The 20,824-nt window shown below is 40.1% G+C and overlaps 1 protein-coding gene across 3 annotated transcripts in view; it reads left to right on the top strand.

Annotated features, from left to right (window-relative positions):
- The window catches only part of mpp2b (membrane protein, palmitoylated 2b (MAGUK p55 subfamily member 2)), a 73,906-nt gene that overhangs the window by 31,697 nt on the left and 21,385 nt on the right, over positions 1–20,824 (top strand). For all 3 annotated transcript variants that reach the window (XM_021323389.2, XM_012876145.3, XM_012876146.3), the window contains one exon: positions 17,327–17,427. In XM_021323389.2, coding sequence (XP_021179064.1) covers positions 17,327–17,427 — 101 coding nt within the window. The remainder of the gene's footprint in view (positions 1–17,326; positions 17,428–20,824) is intronic.

Here is a 20,824-nt window from a genome sequence, read left to right as displayed (position 1 = left end):
TGCTCAGATCAGAGAAGCCTGAAAGTGTCACACCCAGAAACATCATAACACTGGGAATCTACTCTGCCTTTCTGCTCCTGAAAGCCTCACACTGTAAGAGAAACACACGTTTTTGAAGGTTAATGAAGCAGTCTCCAAACAACAGGTGATGTATCATTGAGGCCACTGTGTTGGTAGGATTACACTGTCTAAGATAATCACAGGGTCTCAGCAGAATAGGACAAGTTAATGTGGTTCTGGCTGAGGGTATTTGATAATGTGGCAATTATGTCATCGGCATCACACTTCAATGGTTTCGACTTAATCTTTCATTCACAGCTAGAAGGAGAACATGTGTGGAGTCAAAGTCAAAATCATTGCCTCATTACAGCCACTTTAAAGAATAGACTTGGCTGACCGTAGTTTGCCTTTCTGCTGCCACACAGGTGAGGTGTGATTAGACTGCAAAATGTCAACAGGTGTGACAAGTCGTGTCTCCAGAGATGACTTTAATCGAAATGCAAGTCTCGCCGGCTACAGAAAGGTTTAAGTTTGCCCCATTACTAAAAGTGAACGGCTTCTTCTTCTGCCAATACATGGCTCATTCCTGTGTCAAATAACTTCAACTATAGCTCAGCTCAGAGTGCTTTAGTTGTACAAAGGAACAAGGGTATGGGTTGGTTTGGCCAAATGTTCATCATTTTTAGTGATCCTAAACGTTTTTGAAGCATCTCTCTCTTTACCAGATATTGGTACCCTTTGGTAAAGATGTTAGGCCTTAAAATGTACTTATTTCAGTAGAAAAACCTCTCATCAAAAATGGTATAAAAATCTACCCTTTCATCTAAGGATGTTTATCAGTTAGAGGCAAAAAAAGAGAAAACAGCATTAAGAATTTAATATATAATGTAAAACAAACCACTGGTTTTACACCTAATAGTTTCTACAAAATAAAGGTAACTGATGATTTTTTTAAAGCCCCAGGGTGTAAGATTTTCACGCTGACGCACCGTCTAGTGGTGCACTAAACGAATTACGAACAACCTCGCCATTAAGCATGTAATGAGTACTACAGAAGCTGTGGAGTATTATAATTGTGACAATGTCAATATGTCCTCCATGCTTTATGTACTGCTAATAGCTAATAGCTATGGTCATCGTGTGAAATGGTTTTTGGCACTGTTACCAAGTCCACTTGTTTTTTTCTAAAGTCGCTTATAAATTCTGTGAGTTGCATTATGAGAACGCTTTCATTTATGATGTGATGTTATTAGACTTCCTAAAGGAATACTTGATTAAAAGCCAAATTAGTTACACACTGTGCTTTTAAGTTTTATACTTATTAGGCTCATCAGATGTCCGATACACATTTAGAGCTGAGTTCAAAATAATTGTATTGTTAGCACCCTTCTGCCTATCAGCTCTAACAACTATCATCCAGCATTGGTTTCTTTTAAAGGCTTCCATGGTTTTAGCAATCTTTGGTAAAACAGCTTTCCCTCGTCACGCACCATGGTCACTGAATAATCTTCAAAACTCTCATTAATGATGGATTAGAAGAATATTATAAAGGATGCAATGACTGTGGAATGTCACTGCTTTTGTTGAGGGTTCACTCAATTTAAATTTTAATTCTAATATTTTATTCCATTTTATTGTGCGATTGTAGAGTTTATCATTATATGCCTATTTTACATTATTATTTGGCAGCTACCTTGATCTTTTCTCCTTTTGTAAAATAGATTCAAATCAAAATGGGACTTCCTGAATAAATAGGAACAAATAAAGATGAATAAATAATACATCGATGAAGATTACGTTTCTTTCTTACATGCATGTACACTGGGAACACAGCTTATTGAATTCCAAATCAAAACAAGGAGAAAGAATTGGTCAAATTTCTTACCAGGAAAAGTAATGCAGTATTAGGCTATTCCACTTGTAGCTGTGGCTGTTGTATTCTTTATAAACTCATACAAGTCATACATTTACTGTATAAACAGAAAATTGCTGAAATATTTAGTTTCCTTTGAATCAGTTGCATATACACTGTTTCTAAGAACATTGTGTCATGTCTGTGTTGCATGGACTCCTTCTGGTACCTGTTAATAGGTATTCCAGCTCAGGACAAATACACTGTCACTGAATTTACTGAAACACCCATTTCAAGGGCATTTCCTCTTTGGTATAAAGCAATATGAACTGTTTAAGTAGACTTATTTAAACTTATCCCTTTGGCCTCTAAACCAAAATTGAACAGTCTTCTTTTCATTAGTCTAAAATATGTAATTTCTCTCTAGGCCAGTCAGCATGTTTTTTTATTAAATTAGAGCGTCTCCAGCAACTCTTATTTGGGACTATGTGAAGGGCTTTGCTTCGAATTGGTGTTTTCTGACATGTATCTTTATTTTTGATTATATGATTTGATTGTATTATTTAATTGAATTGGACTTTGTAAAGTACCTTGAGAATTGGCGCTATATAAATAAAATGTTATTACCCTGGAGCTGATAATTGACTGAGTCTTTGCCGTTTTGGTCATTCTTTGATCCATTAACTGTATAGTAGTCAATATGTTTTGGCTTCAAGTTCCAGGGGCTCACCTTATCTATTGGTTGTCCCACATGCTTATCATTGTGACACGCTCACATGCATGCTCCTTGTTTGTTTGAGCTTGCTAACTGCGCATGCGCACTTCTAGTGTTGATGTATCCAGTTAGCTTCCGTTTCCTTGTAGCTCCACTGCTATCACGCATACTTTGAAAATGGCTGAGAGTCGCAAGAATCAAACTGTCTTACAAGTTTATGATAAGAAGAGGAAGGCCTCAGAGGACAGAAATAAGGCCAGATTGTGTTTGGTAGATTATTTTCACACAATCCCCCTGATGAGCGGAAGAGCTGGTTGGATGGTCTTGTGCATACGCTGTTATTCAAAAAGGAACTTGGCCGTTTTCCGGAAAAATCATCCACTCTACCCTTTAAAATGATAGCTTTCTCTTTCCTTCCAAATAACTCTGGTTTTGGTTTCCATTTTAAAGCTTTTGAGGCCATTTTCTCAATTTCTTTGGATGTTCTCTTCACTCCAATCAAGCTTTTGATCAAAATACATCAAGTCTGTAATGATCCATTTCCCTCCCTATTTCCTGGGAGGAGTGCACTATGTCCAAAATGCACATCCTTTGCTGTCGCTCTGAATTAAAAGGCAACTGATTAAACTCCACACTATCATTTTCAGTGGTTTAATCATACAGAATCATCAGCATGCATGCCCAGGGTGTTGGTTATGTTGGCTTTCTTTTAACCTAGTAGGAAATCAGCTGCCATTTTTATTTTGGTTGAAAACAGTGGTAGCTGAGTTTAGTGATGTTTCACTGCTAATATTTTGAAACGAACAGGCATTATTTAACCATGATTTCCTATTTTCCCATAAACTCCCGTAGGACTTTACTCAGAGATCCATATCTCTTAGCCACCCTTCAGGATTTTAAAGACAAGCAAGTAGGGGAGATGTGTGTTGAGCTTCATAAGTCAGGAAATTGATACCTAAGCTCGTTTTTGGGAGACATGCCAGAAAAAAAGCTTGCTGTTCTCACATAGATAATGTAAACATGACTATTGCTGAAAGCAGCCATGGTTTTACTGTAGAATATTGTCCCGATAAGATGAGAGTAAGGCTGAGCTTTCTGACAACAAAACATCCACATGGGTGTGGCATATAACAAAGGAGGCATGTGTGATAAGAATCAAGAAGCTATATTGTCATTGTGTTTTACCATAATGACGATTTTGGTGAGGCAGACACCGGCTCAAAATGCACATAGTTATACATAACACACAGACACAAAAATACATGACCTTCTTTTTTAAATCAATTTATTTTTTAAATAAGTTGATTGCACTGGCCAACCAAATTACTCCCTGAGGGGCATAACCATGCAAATAGTCTTAAGCAGCTAATGGGGTCATTTTCAAGTTAAAGAAAATTGGACAGTAGACTACAGTACTGTGCAATTAATTTAGTTACAGAATTATGCAGTTTGCATGGATGTCTAAACAGACATTCCCTGGGAGATTGAAGTGTGCTAATATCCATTTGTAAGTAAGAGGCAATAAATTGATTTTCATCAGATCAGAAACCTGTGTAACCAGTAGTGTGTTTGTAACATATAACAGACCATAAACTGGGCTGGTGATTTATTGATTCCCAGCAGGGGGCGATAGTCCTCACAGATTTGGGAAAGAAGCTGATTTTAAGCCTGTTAGTCTTTGATCTAATGTTTCTGAATTGTTTCCCTGATGAAAGTGGGACAAACAGTGCATTGCCCAGGTGGGTTAGGCTGAAGCGGAAGGGCATCAGTGGTCACCATGATAAGGGCTGTCATTAAGGAAGGAGGTAGGAAAAGTAGCCTGCATGCTCCCTCCCACAGCTACCTTTGCCTAGGAGACCCGCAGTGTCCCTTACCAGCGCTAAAAACCTTTAGGTATCCCACAATACCTTGCGTGACATGATGTATTAGCACAGCCCCCTCATGGAATCAACGAAAATGTCTGGAGAGAAGAGATTGCACACTTTGTAGTTCATTTTTGGAAGGCTGTAGCCCTGAATTTGACTTGTATCATCAATGTGTGTTTCCGTTACATTATGTCATTGGAGTTAAATGGCTGACCAAATTTGGCACAGCAGTCCAAAGCTCCTTTCCTTCCCATGATAGAGTTCCTACTGATGACCCCATGAAAGGTTAAGGAACAGGAGCTAGGAGCAGGAGATAGAAGCTATTATTAAGGGTATTTGGATGGGGCCCTAGTCTAGGTCTTGTACACAACATCTTATCGTTGTTGAAAATGAGACCCACCACAGTGGTGTCATCTGTAAACTTCACATCCATGTTTGTGAGGTTGATAGCAGCGCAGTTGTGAGTGAAGAGGTCAGGGCTGAGGACACCCCCCAGCAAGCCAACTTTATTTATATAGCACGTTTCAGTAACAAGATGATTTAAAGTGCTGTACATAAACAGAAAAACACAACAGAGGGAAATATGCATAGGAAAAGAAAAACATTACATTATCAAAGGAATAAGCTAAGTAAATCTTTGACTAGACTTATTTCATAAATTAACAAACATACAGAAAGCATAAAATCACTTTACTTGTTTCTATTCGTAATGAGAAAAAAGCTAGGTAAATCTTTGGGGGTTTCTGATCTAAAGCTATTTTGTCCAACTTTTCTATAGCTACAACTAGAATAATCTTTTTTGTTTCATTGTTTCACTGGAACAAGCTTCATCACTGACATTTTATAGCTTAATTGTTTTTATTCATAAATTACCAAAAGAAAAACAGTACATTAATCTGAGTAAATCCTTGACTAGACTTTATTTTCACTGGAACAAGCTTTATAACTAACATTTTAAAGCTTCATTATTTTTATTCATACATTAATAAAATCCTTATAACTTGAGGTCTGACTTTTCTGACACTACAGCTAAAACAGAAAGTAGCAGAGTAAAGGAAAAGCACAGTAGAAGCGGTGTGTGTATGCCTGTGTGTTTTAGTGTAATCGCGCGTGTGTGTGCACGTGTGTGTTAGACTGTCAACTGTGGCAGATGGCTCTCACAGCCAGAGTCTGATAGTGATGACGTTGTCAGGCAGTTCAGCAGAAAAGCAAAAGTAAAGCAGAAATCCTGTTATCGTAAATCCAATTTTGTACACATTTTCAACATCCTCGACTGACAAAATGAACAGACACACGATCCTCCTCCCAGGAGCCCACCATGTGCCCATCTGTAAATGTCCCACCCAATCTTCTCGCTGAGAAAATTTGGTCATTTGCGTTGAGAGTCCATTTGACCCGATCCATAATTTACAATTTGGAGGATATGCAAAAAAGGCTCCAAAAAGATTGATAGAACCAGAAGCAGGGCAGATATGGGGAATCTTGAACACTGTAGTGTTCGACTGTTGAAGATCAGTGGGGCCTATCCTCACCACCTGGGGCCTGTTGGTGAGGTAGTCTGTGATCCAGGAGCAGAGCAGAGGAGATAATCTCAGGTTGTGGAGATTCAGGGTCAGCATGTCTGGAAGGACAGTGTTGAAGGCTGAGCTGAAGTCCATGAATAGCATCACAACATAGGTGTTTGGCTGCTGCAGATGAGTATTAATGCACCATATCTCCAGTGTTAAATAAGGTGGAGAATTATAATCCTGTAACAATGTATTAGAGCTGCTGATATTTCTGGCACAAATGATTTCACGCAAAGAAGATATATTTTTTCATATCAGTTGATATTGATGTATCATGTATCACAATATAAATCAAACCACTATTTTGTCAATGTCTAATGTTCCTGCTACTATTAAATTAAATTTGAAGATTCTTTTTGATTTACTGTATTTGTGATATATCTGTATTGCTTTGATTTTTTTTATTATTTTTTTTATAAGGATTGATATTAGAGAAATCCGACCCTATGGGTGGTTGTTGGCACTTTACAGGCTTCGTTTTCGTGGAACAATGACTTGGGACTCATTCTTAACTAGGACTGTAAAGTTTTACAATCGGCATGCTCCAGCAGGTGGCACTGGTTCAGGTGGTTAGACAGATTGGTGGTATTCCCCGACTTTTGCAAACATGCACATGACGTTTGCCGTGCACCCTACTTTGTTTTTTGTCCGACTTTAAATAACCAAAACACCTTCACATGATTTAACTGTTGGGGCTTTTCTTGTCAACAATGTAATTTGCTGTGCTTTCTGTCATTTCTTTTTTCGGGGCACACATTTTTTTTCTTCAGCCATGTCCTACCTGTTACCTGAAGTAAGGGGCTACAGCTGCACAAAGTTTTTTTCACATCTTTACCAGGGTTGAATATATTTGTCTGGAACATTATTTACAGATGCAAAAAAAAAAAAAAAACACACACAAAAAAACACATCTCAAACAAAATTCCATCTTTTGAAGATATTGCATCCTCCTGTAGATCCCTGATTTTTCCACTATCTTTGTCATCACTCAGCAAAGGAGCTGATCGAAGGATTGTCCACATTGCGGGGGGGGGACATGTTTGAGTTCTTCTTGGAATACGAATTGGTTTAAACTGCTCCTTGAATGGGAGAGACATAGACTTGAATGTCAAACCTGTGCACTGAACCCACCTTATTTTCCTGCCAGGGTCATCTTGACCTATGAAGGTCTTTGCACCGAGAAAAGGAATGTTTGTTTTGTGATAGAAGCCAAAGATATTTAAGGTCAACATGACCAAACAATGAAAAAAGGAAGGAATTTGAACTTATAAATGAGTTGCACCTTTGGCATTCTGCATGCTGCAACTGCAGCTTGCAGCAACCTTTAGGACAGTGGCTTAAACATCAACCAAAATGTCACTTTTCCTGCTGATTGGCTATTCAGGTCTCATTGAAAGGAAGTCGAGATCGCATTGTTCGCTGTGTGGTAGATCAACACAAAGTAGTGCGTAGCTGTGAATAAAATTTTTTTTAAACAAAAAACAGATTTGCTGTAATTTTCTTCCCCAAAGTGTGGCATATTTTTTCATTCAGCTCCCCCTACAAAAATTTGTTGTAGTATCAGCTCCCCATGCAGTTACATCTGCAAGTCTGTAATGTATGTTTCTACAGGCTTTGCAGATGTAGAGACGGAAATATTTGCCCATTCTTTCTTCATATTTAGCTAAACCTCAGTGAGATTGTTTGGAGAGCATCAGTAAACAGCGATGTTCACTTTTAGTGACAGATTCTCAACCAATTTAGATTGCGACTTTGACCGGACCAGTCCACCATTGCAACTTTCTCTCTCTGTAAGTTAAGGGTCACTAGCTATTTACATTCAATTAGAATATTGTGATCAGATCAAGTTCAATGGGAATGAAATTGTATTCCAAATGAGACTTTGGTTTATGGCCAAAGTCTCACCAAATGTGGGCAACGGTGGTGCAGAGGTTAGGTAGTTTGTCCTGCAATTGGCGGGTTGCCGGTTCGGTCCCCTGCTATGGCTGTCTCTGCCGTTGTGTCCTTGGGCAAGACACTTCATCCGCATTGCCTGCTGGCAGTGGCGCTGGTGCATGGCACCCTCGCCTCTGTCAATCTGCCCCAGGGCAGCTGTGGCTACTAACATAGCTCATCAGGGTGTGAATGGGTGAATGACTAAACTGTAGTGTGAAGTGCTTTGGAGGTCGTCAAGACTAGTTAAAGTGCTATACAAGTATAAGCGATCCTTAATCCAAGTAGCTTCCATCTAAATGTTTGTTCTGATCATGTCATTTGGATTAGGGCAAACTGCCCTGATTATGCATGTGCGTCTGATGACTCTCATTCTGTAACGCAGGAATATGCCGTTATATTTTTGCCACCAGATTGAGCGAGCAGTAGAGCGTGAGGCGAAGCAGACAAAAATGAGTGAGCAGTGTGTGAGATTTAGAAATTCACAGCAGTCTCACTGTGCACTCAGTAGAATAGAATAGAATAGAATTCAACTGTATTGTCATTGCACTGTAACAAGTACAAGCAACGAAATGTGTTCTCTGCTTTTAACCCATCCCCTAGGGGAGCAGTGGGCTGCCACTGTGCGGCGCCCAGGAAGCGTTCTGGGGTGAAGGGTCTTGCTCAGGGACCCAGAGTGCAGGCACTGGGGATCGAACGGGGTACTTGCATCCTTCTCTGAGTGCAAGCGCGCTGCTCTAACCATTCGGCCAGCACTCCCCCCAAATTGGTGACTGCGCGCTCACGTTGGTGGCACAAATATAACTGTGTACCATTTTTGGGCCGCCAGAAGTCACAAAACCAACACACTGCCCCGATGGAAATACAAATTCTTCTTGTGTTTTTTTAGGGTAATTAGACATCTCTGCGCATGTCAGAATGCTTCTACTCTGAATAAAGCTGGTACAAGTAAACACATCGTGATCACGTTAATTGATTTGGGCCTAAATAAACAATTTATTTGGATTATTCTTTTCTTCAATCCATTTCAATTCGATCAAGGAATTTGCTGCATCTAAACATAGCTTATCATGCTGGAAGGTGAATCTCTACCACATTCTGAAATAAAATGCAGCCTCTAACAGGTTATATTTAGCATTATCCTGTATTTAGCTTCATTTGTTCTCCAACTCTCATCAGCTACACTGTCCCTGCTGACTATGATGCTGCCAGCATCATAGTTCATAAGGAGAATGATGCATTCAGACTGATGGGCATTGTTAGTCTTAGGTCAAACCTAGCATTCTGCGTTTAGGCCAAAAGCTTCAACATTGGTCTGATATTATCAGAACACCTTCCTCGTGTTTACTCTGTCCTGACCACTGAACGGTTAGTGGTTGCTGTTTGGTTGGTGTGTTAAGGGTTATTTGTGGTTAGTTTTCCACCATTCATAGCATTTTGCATTATTGCAAAACAAGTCAATGTACCTCTTATCTGACCAGAAAAGGGTTTTGTGCCCCCTTCAAGGCTTGTGGCAAACTATAAATATGAGTTATTTTGCCCCTCTTTCAACAATGGCTTTCTTCTTTCCGCCTTCCATAAGAGCCATACTTGTGTTTATAACTAATAGTCAACAGATTTACTTACCTGAGCTGTGGATCTCTGCAGCTCCTCCAAAGTAATCATGGGCTTCTTGGCCGTTTCTTTGATTAGTGCTTTCATATTCAGTATCTGATCATAATCAACATTGGAGTATCTGTGCGTGTTTGGATGCAGTATATGCTGGTTTATTATATTTCAATGAATTTACACTTGGCAAAGAAACAAGAACATTTATGTTAATCCTAATCAGTGTCATCATAGCAATTTTCAACAATGCTATTGCAATTATATATTTTTCCGATATCGAGCAGCCCTCCTTTTTAGTTTAGATGAACAGCCATATCTTGGTAGGTTTACAGTGTGCTGTTCTCTATTTTCAGATGACAGACTGTGCAGAGGCCAGTGAATTGTTCAAAGCTGTTTTAGAACCTAAATCTGCTTTAAATGTTCTCCCTGCTATGTCTCTTGGTCTAGATGAGACTTTTGTTCTCCAATCTTCTCTTTCAAGGGTCATCTGTATTTATGCTGAGATGAAATTGCACACGGGGTCTGTATTGACCCCGTGTCAATACAGACTGCCTTCAAATGTCATCAGACATTTGAAGGCAGTTGGTGGCACTGAATTGTATTTAGGGGCATCAGATTAATTGTAAGAAAGGTAAAAAAACAACAACACATATCCACCTCACATTTATGTGCTAATTGAGGTTGCTCTATCACATTTAATGGTAGTGACTTGATAAAAAGTTAAAAAGAGGCATGGCTACCCTACTTTCTCAGCACACTTTAAGACTGCATCTGTCTAAAAAAAAAAAAAAATCTGTATAAACGCAGCAGGTAATTCAATGAATTTTGTAGTTTTCAAAAAGCTTTGGTTGGCCTTTGTCATGCTGAGCAGATGAGCTTAAAAGTCAAGCCTGTACAAGGAGCACTCAAACACACAGACTGGCCAGGTAAGTGCTGTATGTTACATACTACGTTTGCCCACACATACTTCAAACAGCAGCCTCCTAACTAATCTAGATGAGCTGCAAGAAGATTTAACAATATTACTCACATAGAAGGGAGCAGGATCCATTTCATTCCTTGCATTCTGAGCCCTCTGGGCTAATGAAACATTGTCCTTTGAATTCATGAAGAAAGTAGATTACGCTCTGCAGGTGCATCAGGTCGGGAAAATAATCCCTTTCCTGTGGACAATTTGATCATGTTCTACAGTCAGAACTTATTAAGTATAGGTAACACCACAGTGGAATAGACTATAACCCATTACCTGTGTCACTAAATGGAGACAGTTCCATCATTCATATCAGTATGCAGTCTTAAAACTTAGAAGATTTCATCTTTTCCTTCTTAAGGGATTCATAGCAACTAGAATTTGCTGTAGAGCTGAGGACAAAGGAACGGGTTTCAAGTATTTAATAATGTGGTGTGAAGAGAGGTTGGTTTTCAGGCATTTTTCTTCTTCCCAAGGACAAACTCAATATACTCATCTGACAGTTTAATAGCCTGTCAGTGAGCTAAGAGTGCAATAACATCAGCAGGGGTTTATAGAAACAAAGATTTTTTTTCTCTGGAAATAAAGCAACCACACCAAAAAAACAACACCAAAAAAAAAAAAAAAAAAAAATAACAATCCTGTAGTTATGTGTTTTCACCGCCCATAGAAGCTGAAAGCTTGTTTCAGGAATGAATGAAACTTTGCACTTTTTTCATTAAAATGAAATATGTCTTGTTAAGGTTGCATGAAGTGTCGAGTTGTTGCTGGACCAAAGCGCAGACAGGAACTTGGAAACCGCATAGTGAGTGTAGGATGTTTTAATCAATTGACACGAATGAACTTACAGGACAAACAGAAGGGTACTGCAGAGAGGATGACAGAGATATTTGTGTTTTTTTCCCCCTCCTATTCCACATTTACAAATTCATTAACCATTGTACTTAAGTGTAATCTTTCATGTTAGGGTATGTTAAGCCAGATCTCTTGGATCTGCTTGCTATAGCACCAGTTGTATTCTATTTCATCCCAAAGAAAGAACCACTTTTGCCAGGAGACCAACAAACAGTCCGTTATGTTTTGAGCATGATGTTTAAAACTCTTCAGTTTCCTTTGATTTTCATCAGCCCTATTTAAAGACCTTGACGCAGATGCTTTACAGTTGTGACTGTAACTTTCAGGACGAGGGAGCTACAGAATTTACAGAATTTCTGGGAAGATGAGGGGAAAAAATGCGCAAACAACTGCAAAAATCAGAAGTTAATTCTCCATTCAAAACTTTTTATTTCTGTGAAAAGGAAGCATAAAACACTTCATAAAATGACTTCTCTGCAAACAATCCATTTTTCTTTGCACCTTAAGGCAACTTCTTTATTAAAAGTAAGTTCAGGAGAGGAGAGTGTTGTGCGGACCCAGGGACTGGGAGCAGAGGGAGCCAGCTGCAGGCTGCTCCCCCCTGAGGATCTGACATGGAGAAACAACAACAGAAGCACTTCTCCCATGTCCCCGCCTCCCTCGGCTCCCCTGAGCATCTCATCTCTGTTTATCTAACCGCTGCTCCTTAGCAACCTTCAGTGTCGGCTGAGAGGTTTGGGTTCCTCTCTCTGATCTATCCACAAATGGTACCGGGCCAGGTTGCTCCGCCACCTCTGTTACTTGAGTTTAATTGTAACCCTTTGTTGGGATGAACAGGCACTCAGACGAGCCTTTCGCTGACTGAAGTAGCTTCATTTGGTTTTCTTGTGATTAGACCTTGGCTGAGGAGTTCTTGTTCTGATGGTCTTCTCTTAGTGCCGTCATGTTGAAAGTGTTTGAGTTTACACAAATAACGCACCGCTGGCTACTTTCTCTAGTGTCGCACTTCCTGATGGCTTTACATTTTCACGTTTTTTTTTTTTTTTTTTAACCCCCGATGCACACGTAGGTCCATTCTGCCTGAACACCTGGGTCACCTTTGTGTGCTCCTAATCCCTCCACCTGCTGAATGAAACGCCTCAAATCGTATCAAATTCCTGTGAGTGGTATAAGCAATTTAGATCCAGCGAAGTGAGAAATTACTTTCAGCCCACCTGTAAAGGCAAAATGGACGAGAAAACCTGAGTATGTCGTTACGAAAGCCCACCTCGGAGGCTGATAAGACGCATGAGCAGAAAAAAGATGGATCCTGAGTTTGACTCTTGCTGTTCAGCCTTTTTACGAATAAGAGGGCAGCTTTCAAGCCGTGACATAGAAGATGAAGCATTCCACTAGAATGTTAGAGAGGAAGGTTCATCAAAGGAAAGATACAGTTTAAAGACTAATTAAATCTGCTATTTAGGCCTTTTGCACAAACTTTTAACCTGTATAGACAATCCTGCTGTGTTCCCTTTGATGCCCAGTGTGTGAAATTCAAGCAGCGGCTCTCAATGCACCATTTAGCAATTCTTGTATGAAGAAAGGCAACAAGACCCGTGAAGAAGGTCAGGCTTCATTCTTAATAATCTTTCTGAATAACGGATTGACCCCAGTCATACTTGGCTGTGGAATGGTATATTACTCCTGACTAAATACGTTTATGTTCAGCACCAGGTGTAATGAGTCCGTTGTTCTGCATGCACTTTGAACATCTTTGTGTTAGGCTGACCCTTCTGCCCTTAAAGCCTATATTCTTTTCTTTGCAATTGCTTCTGGTTCCTGCTCAATCTGGCTTTCCAACAAACAACAACAGTAACTCTGTAGATCCCCGACGTGTGCTGGCTGAAGTAAACAACCCTCTGGACAGAGCAAGGGGGAACTGGCGCTTTTCTACAGTGACAAAAATTGCCAGTGCTGCAGAGCCATTGGTGTGTCAGATGGGTGGACTAAACAGAATTGCATAGGACCTGAAAACTGAGCCGGCTGGTCTGATGTTCTGTTAAATCTGTACCTCTTACACTGGAGCTGAGCTGGGATAACAGAAGGAAAGCAAAACGTAACTGCAGAAAACAGAGTACTATTTATTCTGCTCATCACATTGTTTGGAGAGATGATAGATGGGCAGATTGAACAATCACTGAGGTGGGCTTCTCTGGCTTCTTGCCTCCAGCATATTCTATCGTTTTACTCTTTTTCCCAAGAGACTCTTAAGATCTATGTTGTACTCAACCTCAAGCTGGATTGATGCTTTGCTACATTTTCAGCATAAAAGTTTGTTCAAATTAGGATGTTGTTCCTGATGGCTGATTTATTTAAGAGTAGATATTTGCCAGGTCTCAATTTGATGCTTCAGTAAAATTATGGAATTATTATAAAATTATTATTCATACCAGATTTTGGCCTGAAGTAATATTTTAATTTTACCAACATTTTCAAAAACAAACAAGAAATGAGGATGAGAGACTGTACAGGAGGGGAACATTTGTACCATAAGGTAAATAATACTGTACAGTTATTAAAAATACAATACTTCTAAAGAAATGCCACTGTGTAGATTGATTTTAAAAAAGATTGTACAGAACATGCATGTATATTTGTGCGCAAAAACAACAGCAGACTATTTACAAGAGTGAAAAAAGAAGTGTGCAAAAACAGCAGGGATGTAAACTCTTATTGAGTTTGTTGGGAGCAGTGATGGTTACAAAGACTGACAGCAGCAGGGAGGAAAGATCTGCGATAACGCTCCTTTGTGCACCCAGGATGCAGCAGTCATTCTCTGAAGGAGCTCTCCAGCTCTGCAGCAGCTTCATGCATAGGGTGGGACACACTGTCCAACAGCGATATTATTTTTGCCAGAGTCCTTTTGTGTCCTACCATCTGCACTGGGTTGAGGGGGCATCCTAGGACAGAGCTACCCTTCCTGATGCTAACCAAAACACTTACCAGCTGTTTAAAAAAAGGCTGGAATGCTGCAATGTCAATTAACATGGATTTGCAAATCTCAGACTATCAATAACTAAGAGCACACAAAAACTAATAGCAACGGGGATGTTTTTTGTTCTAAAGCAATGGTGACAGAGTAAACATAGCATTTCTGAAAGTGTCACCAACTCAAATTTAAGACGTTTTAAGACCAATAATGAATGAAATTTAAGACCTAAATCCTGAGATACAGAGACATCCAGAAGAACTGCAGTCATAAAATTACTCGCAAAATAGGTACATTTATACAAACTGTGCATATATATATATGTATATATATATAAACTAGTTACATTTCAGATACATTTAAAACTCAACTGTTTAAAGTAGCTGTCTTATTTTGTACTTATTTCTACTGTGTATTTAATATTGTCTGTTTTTATGGTAAACCATGTAAGGTAATGTTGAGTGTCAAGAATGGTGCCTACAAATAAAATGTATTATCCATCCATCATGAGGGGTGCTGGTGCCTATCTCCAGCTGTCAATGGGCGAAAGGCAGGGTACATCCTGGACAGTTCACCAGTCTATCACAGGGCAACACAGAGACAAACAGGACAAACAACCATTCACGCACATACTCACACCTAAGGAGAATTTAGAGAGGCCAATTAACCTAACAGTCATGTTTTTAGGACTGTGGGAGGAATCCGGAGTACCTGGAGAGAACCCACGCATGCACAGGTAGAACATGCAAACTCCATGCAGAAAGACCCAGGGTGGACTTGAACCCAGGATATTCTTGCTGCAAGGCGACACTGTGCAGCCCAGATGTATTATTATTGTTTACCTGACTAACTTTTTTGGAAAGAAAATACTTTTTGGAGTAGTTTCACTGCACTCAAGTACTCTTTACTTCAATAAAAGTATCCAGAAGTATCGCTACTCGATTAAAATGTATGAGAACTCTACCCACCCCATGTAACTTCACTGAATTAAAAAATAGGTATTTTAACCAGAAATTCACCAGTGACACAGTTTTTGTTAAAGTGAGACTTCATGGTTATAGACAAACTTTGTTTTTTTTAACGTTGTTTCCTGCTGTTTCATTTGACTCTGGCTCAGGTGAATATACTGTAAAGAGCAGATATTATTAATGGAAGGACTGTTCTGACAAATACACATTACCTAATGTAGGCTTTGGTTACATACGTTCTATGTAGAAAAATGGATTTTGAAAAGTTTCTTCTACAAGAATTTGTTTTTGGAATTATGTTGTTTTTGTATAACTTTTATTTTTTTTCTGTCTTTAAGATTTCCAAATTTGCACATCACCTTATTAATTTGTCCGTGTGGTTATCTCATTTTTAAATTTGAATCAGATGTTATGATCAAACAGTTATTACTTGAGTAGCCAATTAATATAATAAAATTACATAAACATGAATATAATAAATGTCAGTAATCATGATTGCTAGAATCCAACATTTACTTACTTTAACAAGCTTCAAAAAATCATTAGCTGCTGCACTCCCAATGAGCTTGGACTCCAGGTATCTTTACAGTACCTGCAGAATTGTTGTCCCTCTGAGGCAGAACCACTGCTAGTCCTAGGGCTGGGACCAGAGCAGCAGAACTGACTGATAGCTGTCGTCTATCTCAGGCCGTATACAGCAGTAACAGCGCTTTCTAAATGCGACTCCACTGCTCTAACTCCCAACATTCCCATTTTTATTTAATTTAATTTTTGTAGAAGCAGCAGTGGCCTTCAACATTGCTGTTTTTAGTGGACTTACTCATTCTGTTGCTGCCACGTGTTGCTAAATTAACATTTTCCCGTGAAAACAGCAGCACTACTTCTTTAGTTTCCCCACGAGGACCATCAAGTGGAGTGATACGGACCAACCAGTAACACGAAAGCTGATTGGCTGGCTGTGTGTTTTTAGTTGTAAATGCATTTAATAAAGCAGAATTCAGATTCATAGACCCACCCTTTGCTGCAAAGCTACCCCTCATAGGGGCTCTGCACAACCCCTCTTGAAGTAGATGAGAGGCGTGAAGTTCACGGTTCAGCCTTTCCTGTGGACAACCAGTCTGTTTCTGTCATGAAAATTGAGATCCAGTGTTGTATTTTTAACTCGGACAACAAAAGAACTCACAGTCTGTTATGTAAATTCTTACCAGACAAATGACCCCTATGAAGAAAAACACCCACACTTCTTACTGTCAGGTCTGCTTTGATTAATTTCCCACCAGAAGGTGACGTCGGGTACCTTAATGAGTCATATTCTAAGTCTGGAGAGCTGCATCAAACTCTCACCGACCCTCATTGAGTTGTTAACATCATCTTGTTTGTGCTCATTGATTGGTTGTCCCTTTGAGTAATGGGTTCGGTTTGATTTTTGCATCTTTAAGGTAGAGGTGCCTGCATGCATGCCTTTAAGTCCTCATCACCGAGGCTGAGTCATGAGGCAGACAAATAGTGTCATAAATAAAAAGCAAACATATGGAATTTTAAAATCTTTGGTTATCCAACTTCGCAAACAGTATGCTGTGGATTAGGGGAAGCCTGGAAACTGACAAATGTCTAAATGGTTGTTCTGTCAGCAACCTCAGCAGCTGTGTTGCTGTTACTGTGGTGGTGCGGTGTGTTTGTGTGGATGTAAGACCAAGGAAGCTGGAGGTTGTGGGAGAAAACCATCGTCTCATCTGACAGAGTTATGAGCAGAATGACTGACAGGGATAAAATTACTTGGGAAAGGAAGTGAGTCAGCTCCCATCCTGTCTTCCCTGTCCGTCGCATTCAAACCCAACATTGTATCTATCATTCATTCTGTAAATGTCCCACTACAGTAAATGCTATCTCTCTCTCTCAATCTTTACTTTTTTTATTTTGTCTTTCAGGCAAGCTTCCCCCTCCGTTTTCCACACCAAACTGTGCGAAGGAAAAAAATCTGAAAAATTAAAATGTTTTTTCCCTCTTTTTTTCTGTTCTTTATAGCCATGCATCAGGCTCTGGACACATTGAGCGACAGCACCAGCTCGACTACAGCTAATGACCTGGATCTCATCTTCCTCAAAGGCATCATGGAGAGCCCGGTGGTGAGTAACCCCTTGGTGATAAAGTTACCCTGATCAATATATAAGGTGGTTCTCCACATCTACAGATATATTGCACAAGAGATATGATGTGATGACGGCATTTTGCATGTTTCAATTTTAGTGTCATCTGACTAAATTTTCGGCCTCAACATATATGTTGGACCAACACAAAATCGGACTTCATTATGAAATGGAAGGAAAATTACTAAATCAATACTTTGTAGACCCATCTTTTGCTGCAATTACAGCTCTAATGTATGTCTCTATCAGCTTTACCCATCCACAGAACTATATTTTAGCCAATTACTCTTTAAAAAAAGCCCAAGCTCAATCTGATTTGAATGAAAGAAATGTGAAAGTCTTGTCACAGATTCTCTATTGTATTTAGGTCAGGACTTTAACTAGGCCATTCTAATACATGATGGCAGATGTTTATAATGTGCCTACTTTCCTGTATATATAACAGTTGAACAACCTCATTTCCACAATGAGTATTAATGAGTTTAGAGGCTTACATGTGTTGTACTTCATTTCCCCTCCCAAGGGAACGTTGGTTATATGCATAACCTCCAGTTGCCTTTTAGTCAGTACACTCTGCAGAACATGTAGGACCCTGCTATCCTGGACTGGCAAACGCTCGTGAACATAGATCATAAACCAGTAAGAGAGACATCTGTCTCACACCTTTGCTAAGAAAAGTGCCTGGGTGGCGTCTTATCCATGTAATAAAAAACATAACAATGGAGAACATACAATATGTCCTCCACTGAGAAACAAAGCCCATGAAGTAGTTACACCACTGGTTCGACACACACTCAAACATCCCATGTCCAAACCCCTACTGGCATATCCGGGGGAACTTACCTCCATGAGGCAGTAAGAAACCCACTGCATAGGCGAGGCTTTCTCTCTCTACTAGATTTGCAAAGCTCGAAAACAGCTGGTCCTGTTTGCGGCACACACGACCGGGAAACACGTGTGCACAAAATAGTGTTTAAGCATCCTGCTCTGCCGTGGCATATGAGGGTGGTGAAAAGGCTGATGTCTTGAACGAAGGGTTTCTGTATGATAATTGATGTATGCTGGTCCGGGGCGTAGTGTTTCTGAGCTATTCAGGGCAAACTTGGTACAGGAAGGCTAAACATTAACCACACGATTGTCTCCCAGGAATTTTGCTGAACTTGATTATGAAACAGAAAATGTATTATTAGCGGGGGTGCCAAATCTAGCCCTTCGCCTGTGTCGGAAGCAAAAATATCATGGAGATGAGACTGTGTAACCGCTATATACCGCAGGATCTCCTGGGTTGTCACAGTAAGACAGGCTCGTTGACATGCCATCAGGTAGGTAGGCATCCTGCTATATGTTGGACCAGCTGAAAGGAAACTGGTTTTCTCTCAGGAGTGCCTTGTACTTAGCTCCATCCATCCCTTTGACTCTTATGCTGCGTTCAGACCAAACCGCTTTTGAGCCTCAAAAAGACATCCAACACCTCAACTTGGATGTTTATGCACATAAAAGTCCGATGCGCTGTCTAAAACTTCAACACTCTGATAGTCAAAGTGACTTCCATGGGGAGAAGCTACCCTTTTCTTTTTTTTTCTGCTGGACTCTTTGTAAAATTGCGGATGAAATCAAGAGAGCGGTCTGGCTTTATTAACTGAATAATATAATACAATCTGCTTGTATCTGAATTCACCAGATAATTCAGAGGCATTTTGAGTTTGGTGAGTTTCACCACCTACAGCAGGAGCTGTGTGGTAGCAAGGGACGCTTTCAGCCCGTATCTCCCACCAGGGCACCAAATACAGGCGCCCTATTTCAGCTGATGAGTATCTGTCCATCTGTCTCAGGTTAGTGGGCATCTCAATGTAAATATTTATTAGTCATCTAAAATAAAAATATTTTTCCCGTTAGAAGATCCCCCACTATGTCATAAAGCGGAGTCTCTCTGATTGGTTGACGCCCCACGTCCAGCTGCAAAAGTTTGGATTTTCCAACCCTTGCGTTGAGCACGCTAGAGGCGCTTAACGCACCTCAAATCTAATTTGCAGCACGAAACGCATTGAAAGCTTCAAAATGCGCAGCATAAGATGCGTGTGATGCGCCGCAGGACCGCTGGAACCCCCCCAGGCGCGCCCACCATGGACTTTGCATGTAAATCCAAAACCCTTGACGCTCAAAATGTGTTTGATTTGAACCCAGCATAAGCAGCTTTCCTCTTCCTGCTGACAAAACTCCCCCCCTCAGCAGGTATGGTGTGTTCAGGGGGATGCCCAGTGCAAGTTTTTCGGCCCGACTTAGCATTTTGCATGTTCAAATTTTGCCGTCATCTGACTAAAGCACCTTAATCGACTTGTTTGTTGTGTCCCCTACAAAGCTTATGGCAAACTGCCTCTTATGGCTTTCTTTCAACAATGTTGTTCTTCCTTCCATTCTTCCATAAAGGCCAGATTTATTAAGTGGAAAACATCTAGACTGTCAGTTTAAATACATGGCCATTTATAGGTTATAGGTTTGCAGTTATGCCAATCAAATATCCGTTTCACTGCCTTGGCTTAATTTTGATGTAATTAGTTACAATTGCTGTTTAAAGGATGGTCTTTGTTTTAATTTTCTATTATTTTCACCTGGTGTCGTGTTGGATGGGAAAAGAAAAAATCACTTTAAAAGTAAAACCAATGGAGGAAAATGGCTTGTCTAGCTTTTGGTGCTCAGTATGTTTATGAGGGAGGATTTTAGTAACTGTGATTTAAAGCATCTGCTGTTGTTAACAGATAATCCTGACCAGATTTTTGTTAGTTTGTCCAGTTTCCAAACAACACAAAAAACGTCCACAATGCTGGTGTGGAACCTGGTTTTAGCATTCGTTTTAATTTGATACCGTGATTGGCTAAAACCAACCTTTGGTAGGCGGGCACTCGGTTTCGCTTGGCCCAATCGGCTCGCAGAGTTCTGGTGACGTTCCCTCCTTTCCCCCCAAACAGATTTAAACGGAGCAGTCCCAGGTTGATAATGTGCAGAACTAGAGTGCCACACATTATCAATGTGGCTGGCCAGGTTATAGAGTTTGGGCAAACAGCATGACTCTAACAGACATGGTGGGAATGACTGCTAAATTAAAAGCAGATAATATACACCTCTGGCTCCAGTTCAAAGCTGGGCTGTGCAGACGTTTCTGTGTGGAGCATGCATGTTCTCGCCTTGCATCCGTGGGTTTCCCCTGGTACTTCTGCTTCCTCCCACTGTCTGAAAACATGCAGGTTAGGTTAATTAGTTAATCTAAACCTAACAGTAGGAGTTTGTGTTGTTGTGTGTGTCTGTATGAACTGGAAAATTGATTGGCAATTGGCATGGCTTTCTTTTTTAATTAGAGATTCTCTGAGTATTTCTGTAT

This window comes from Fundulus heteroclitus, chromosome 10 (assembly GCF_011125445.2).
Source record: "Fundulus heteroclitus isolate FHET01 chromosome 10, MU-UCD_Fhet_4.1, whole genome shotgun sequence".
In the NCBI taxonomy this organism is placed as follows: Eukaryota; Metazoa; Chordata; class Actinopteri; order Cyprinodontiformes; family Fundulidae; genus Fundulus; species Fundulus heteroclitus.
This window is presented reverse-complemented; position numbering and strand designations above follow the sequence as displayed.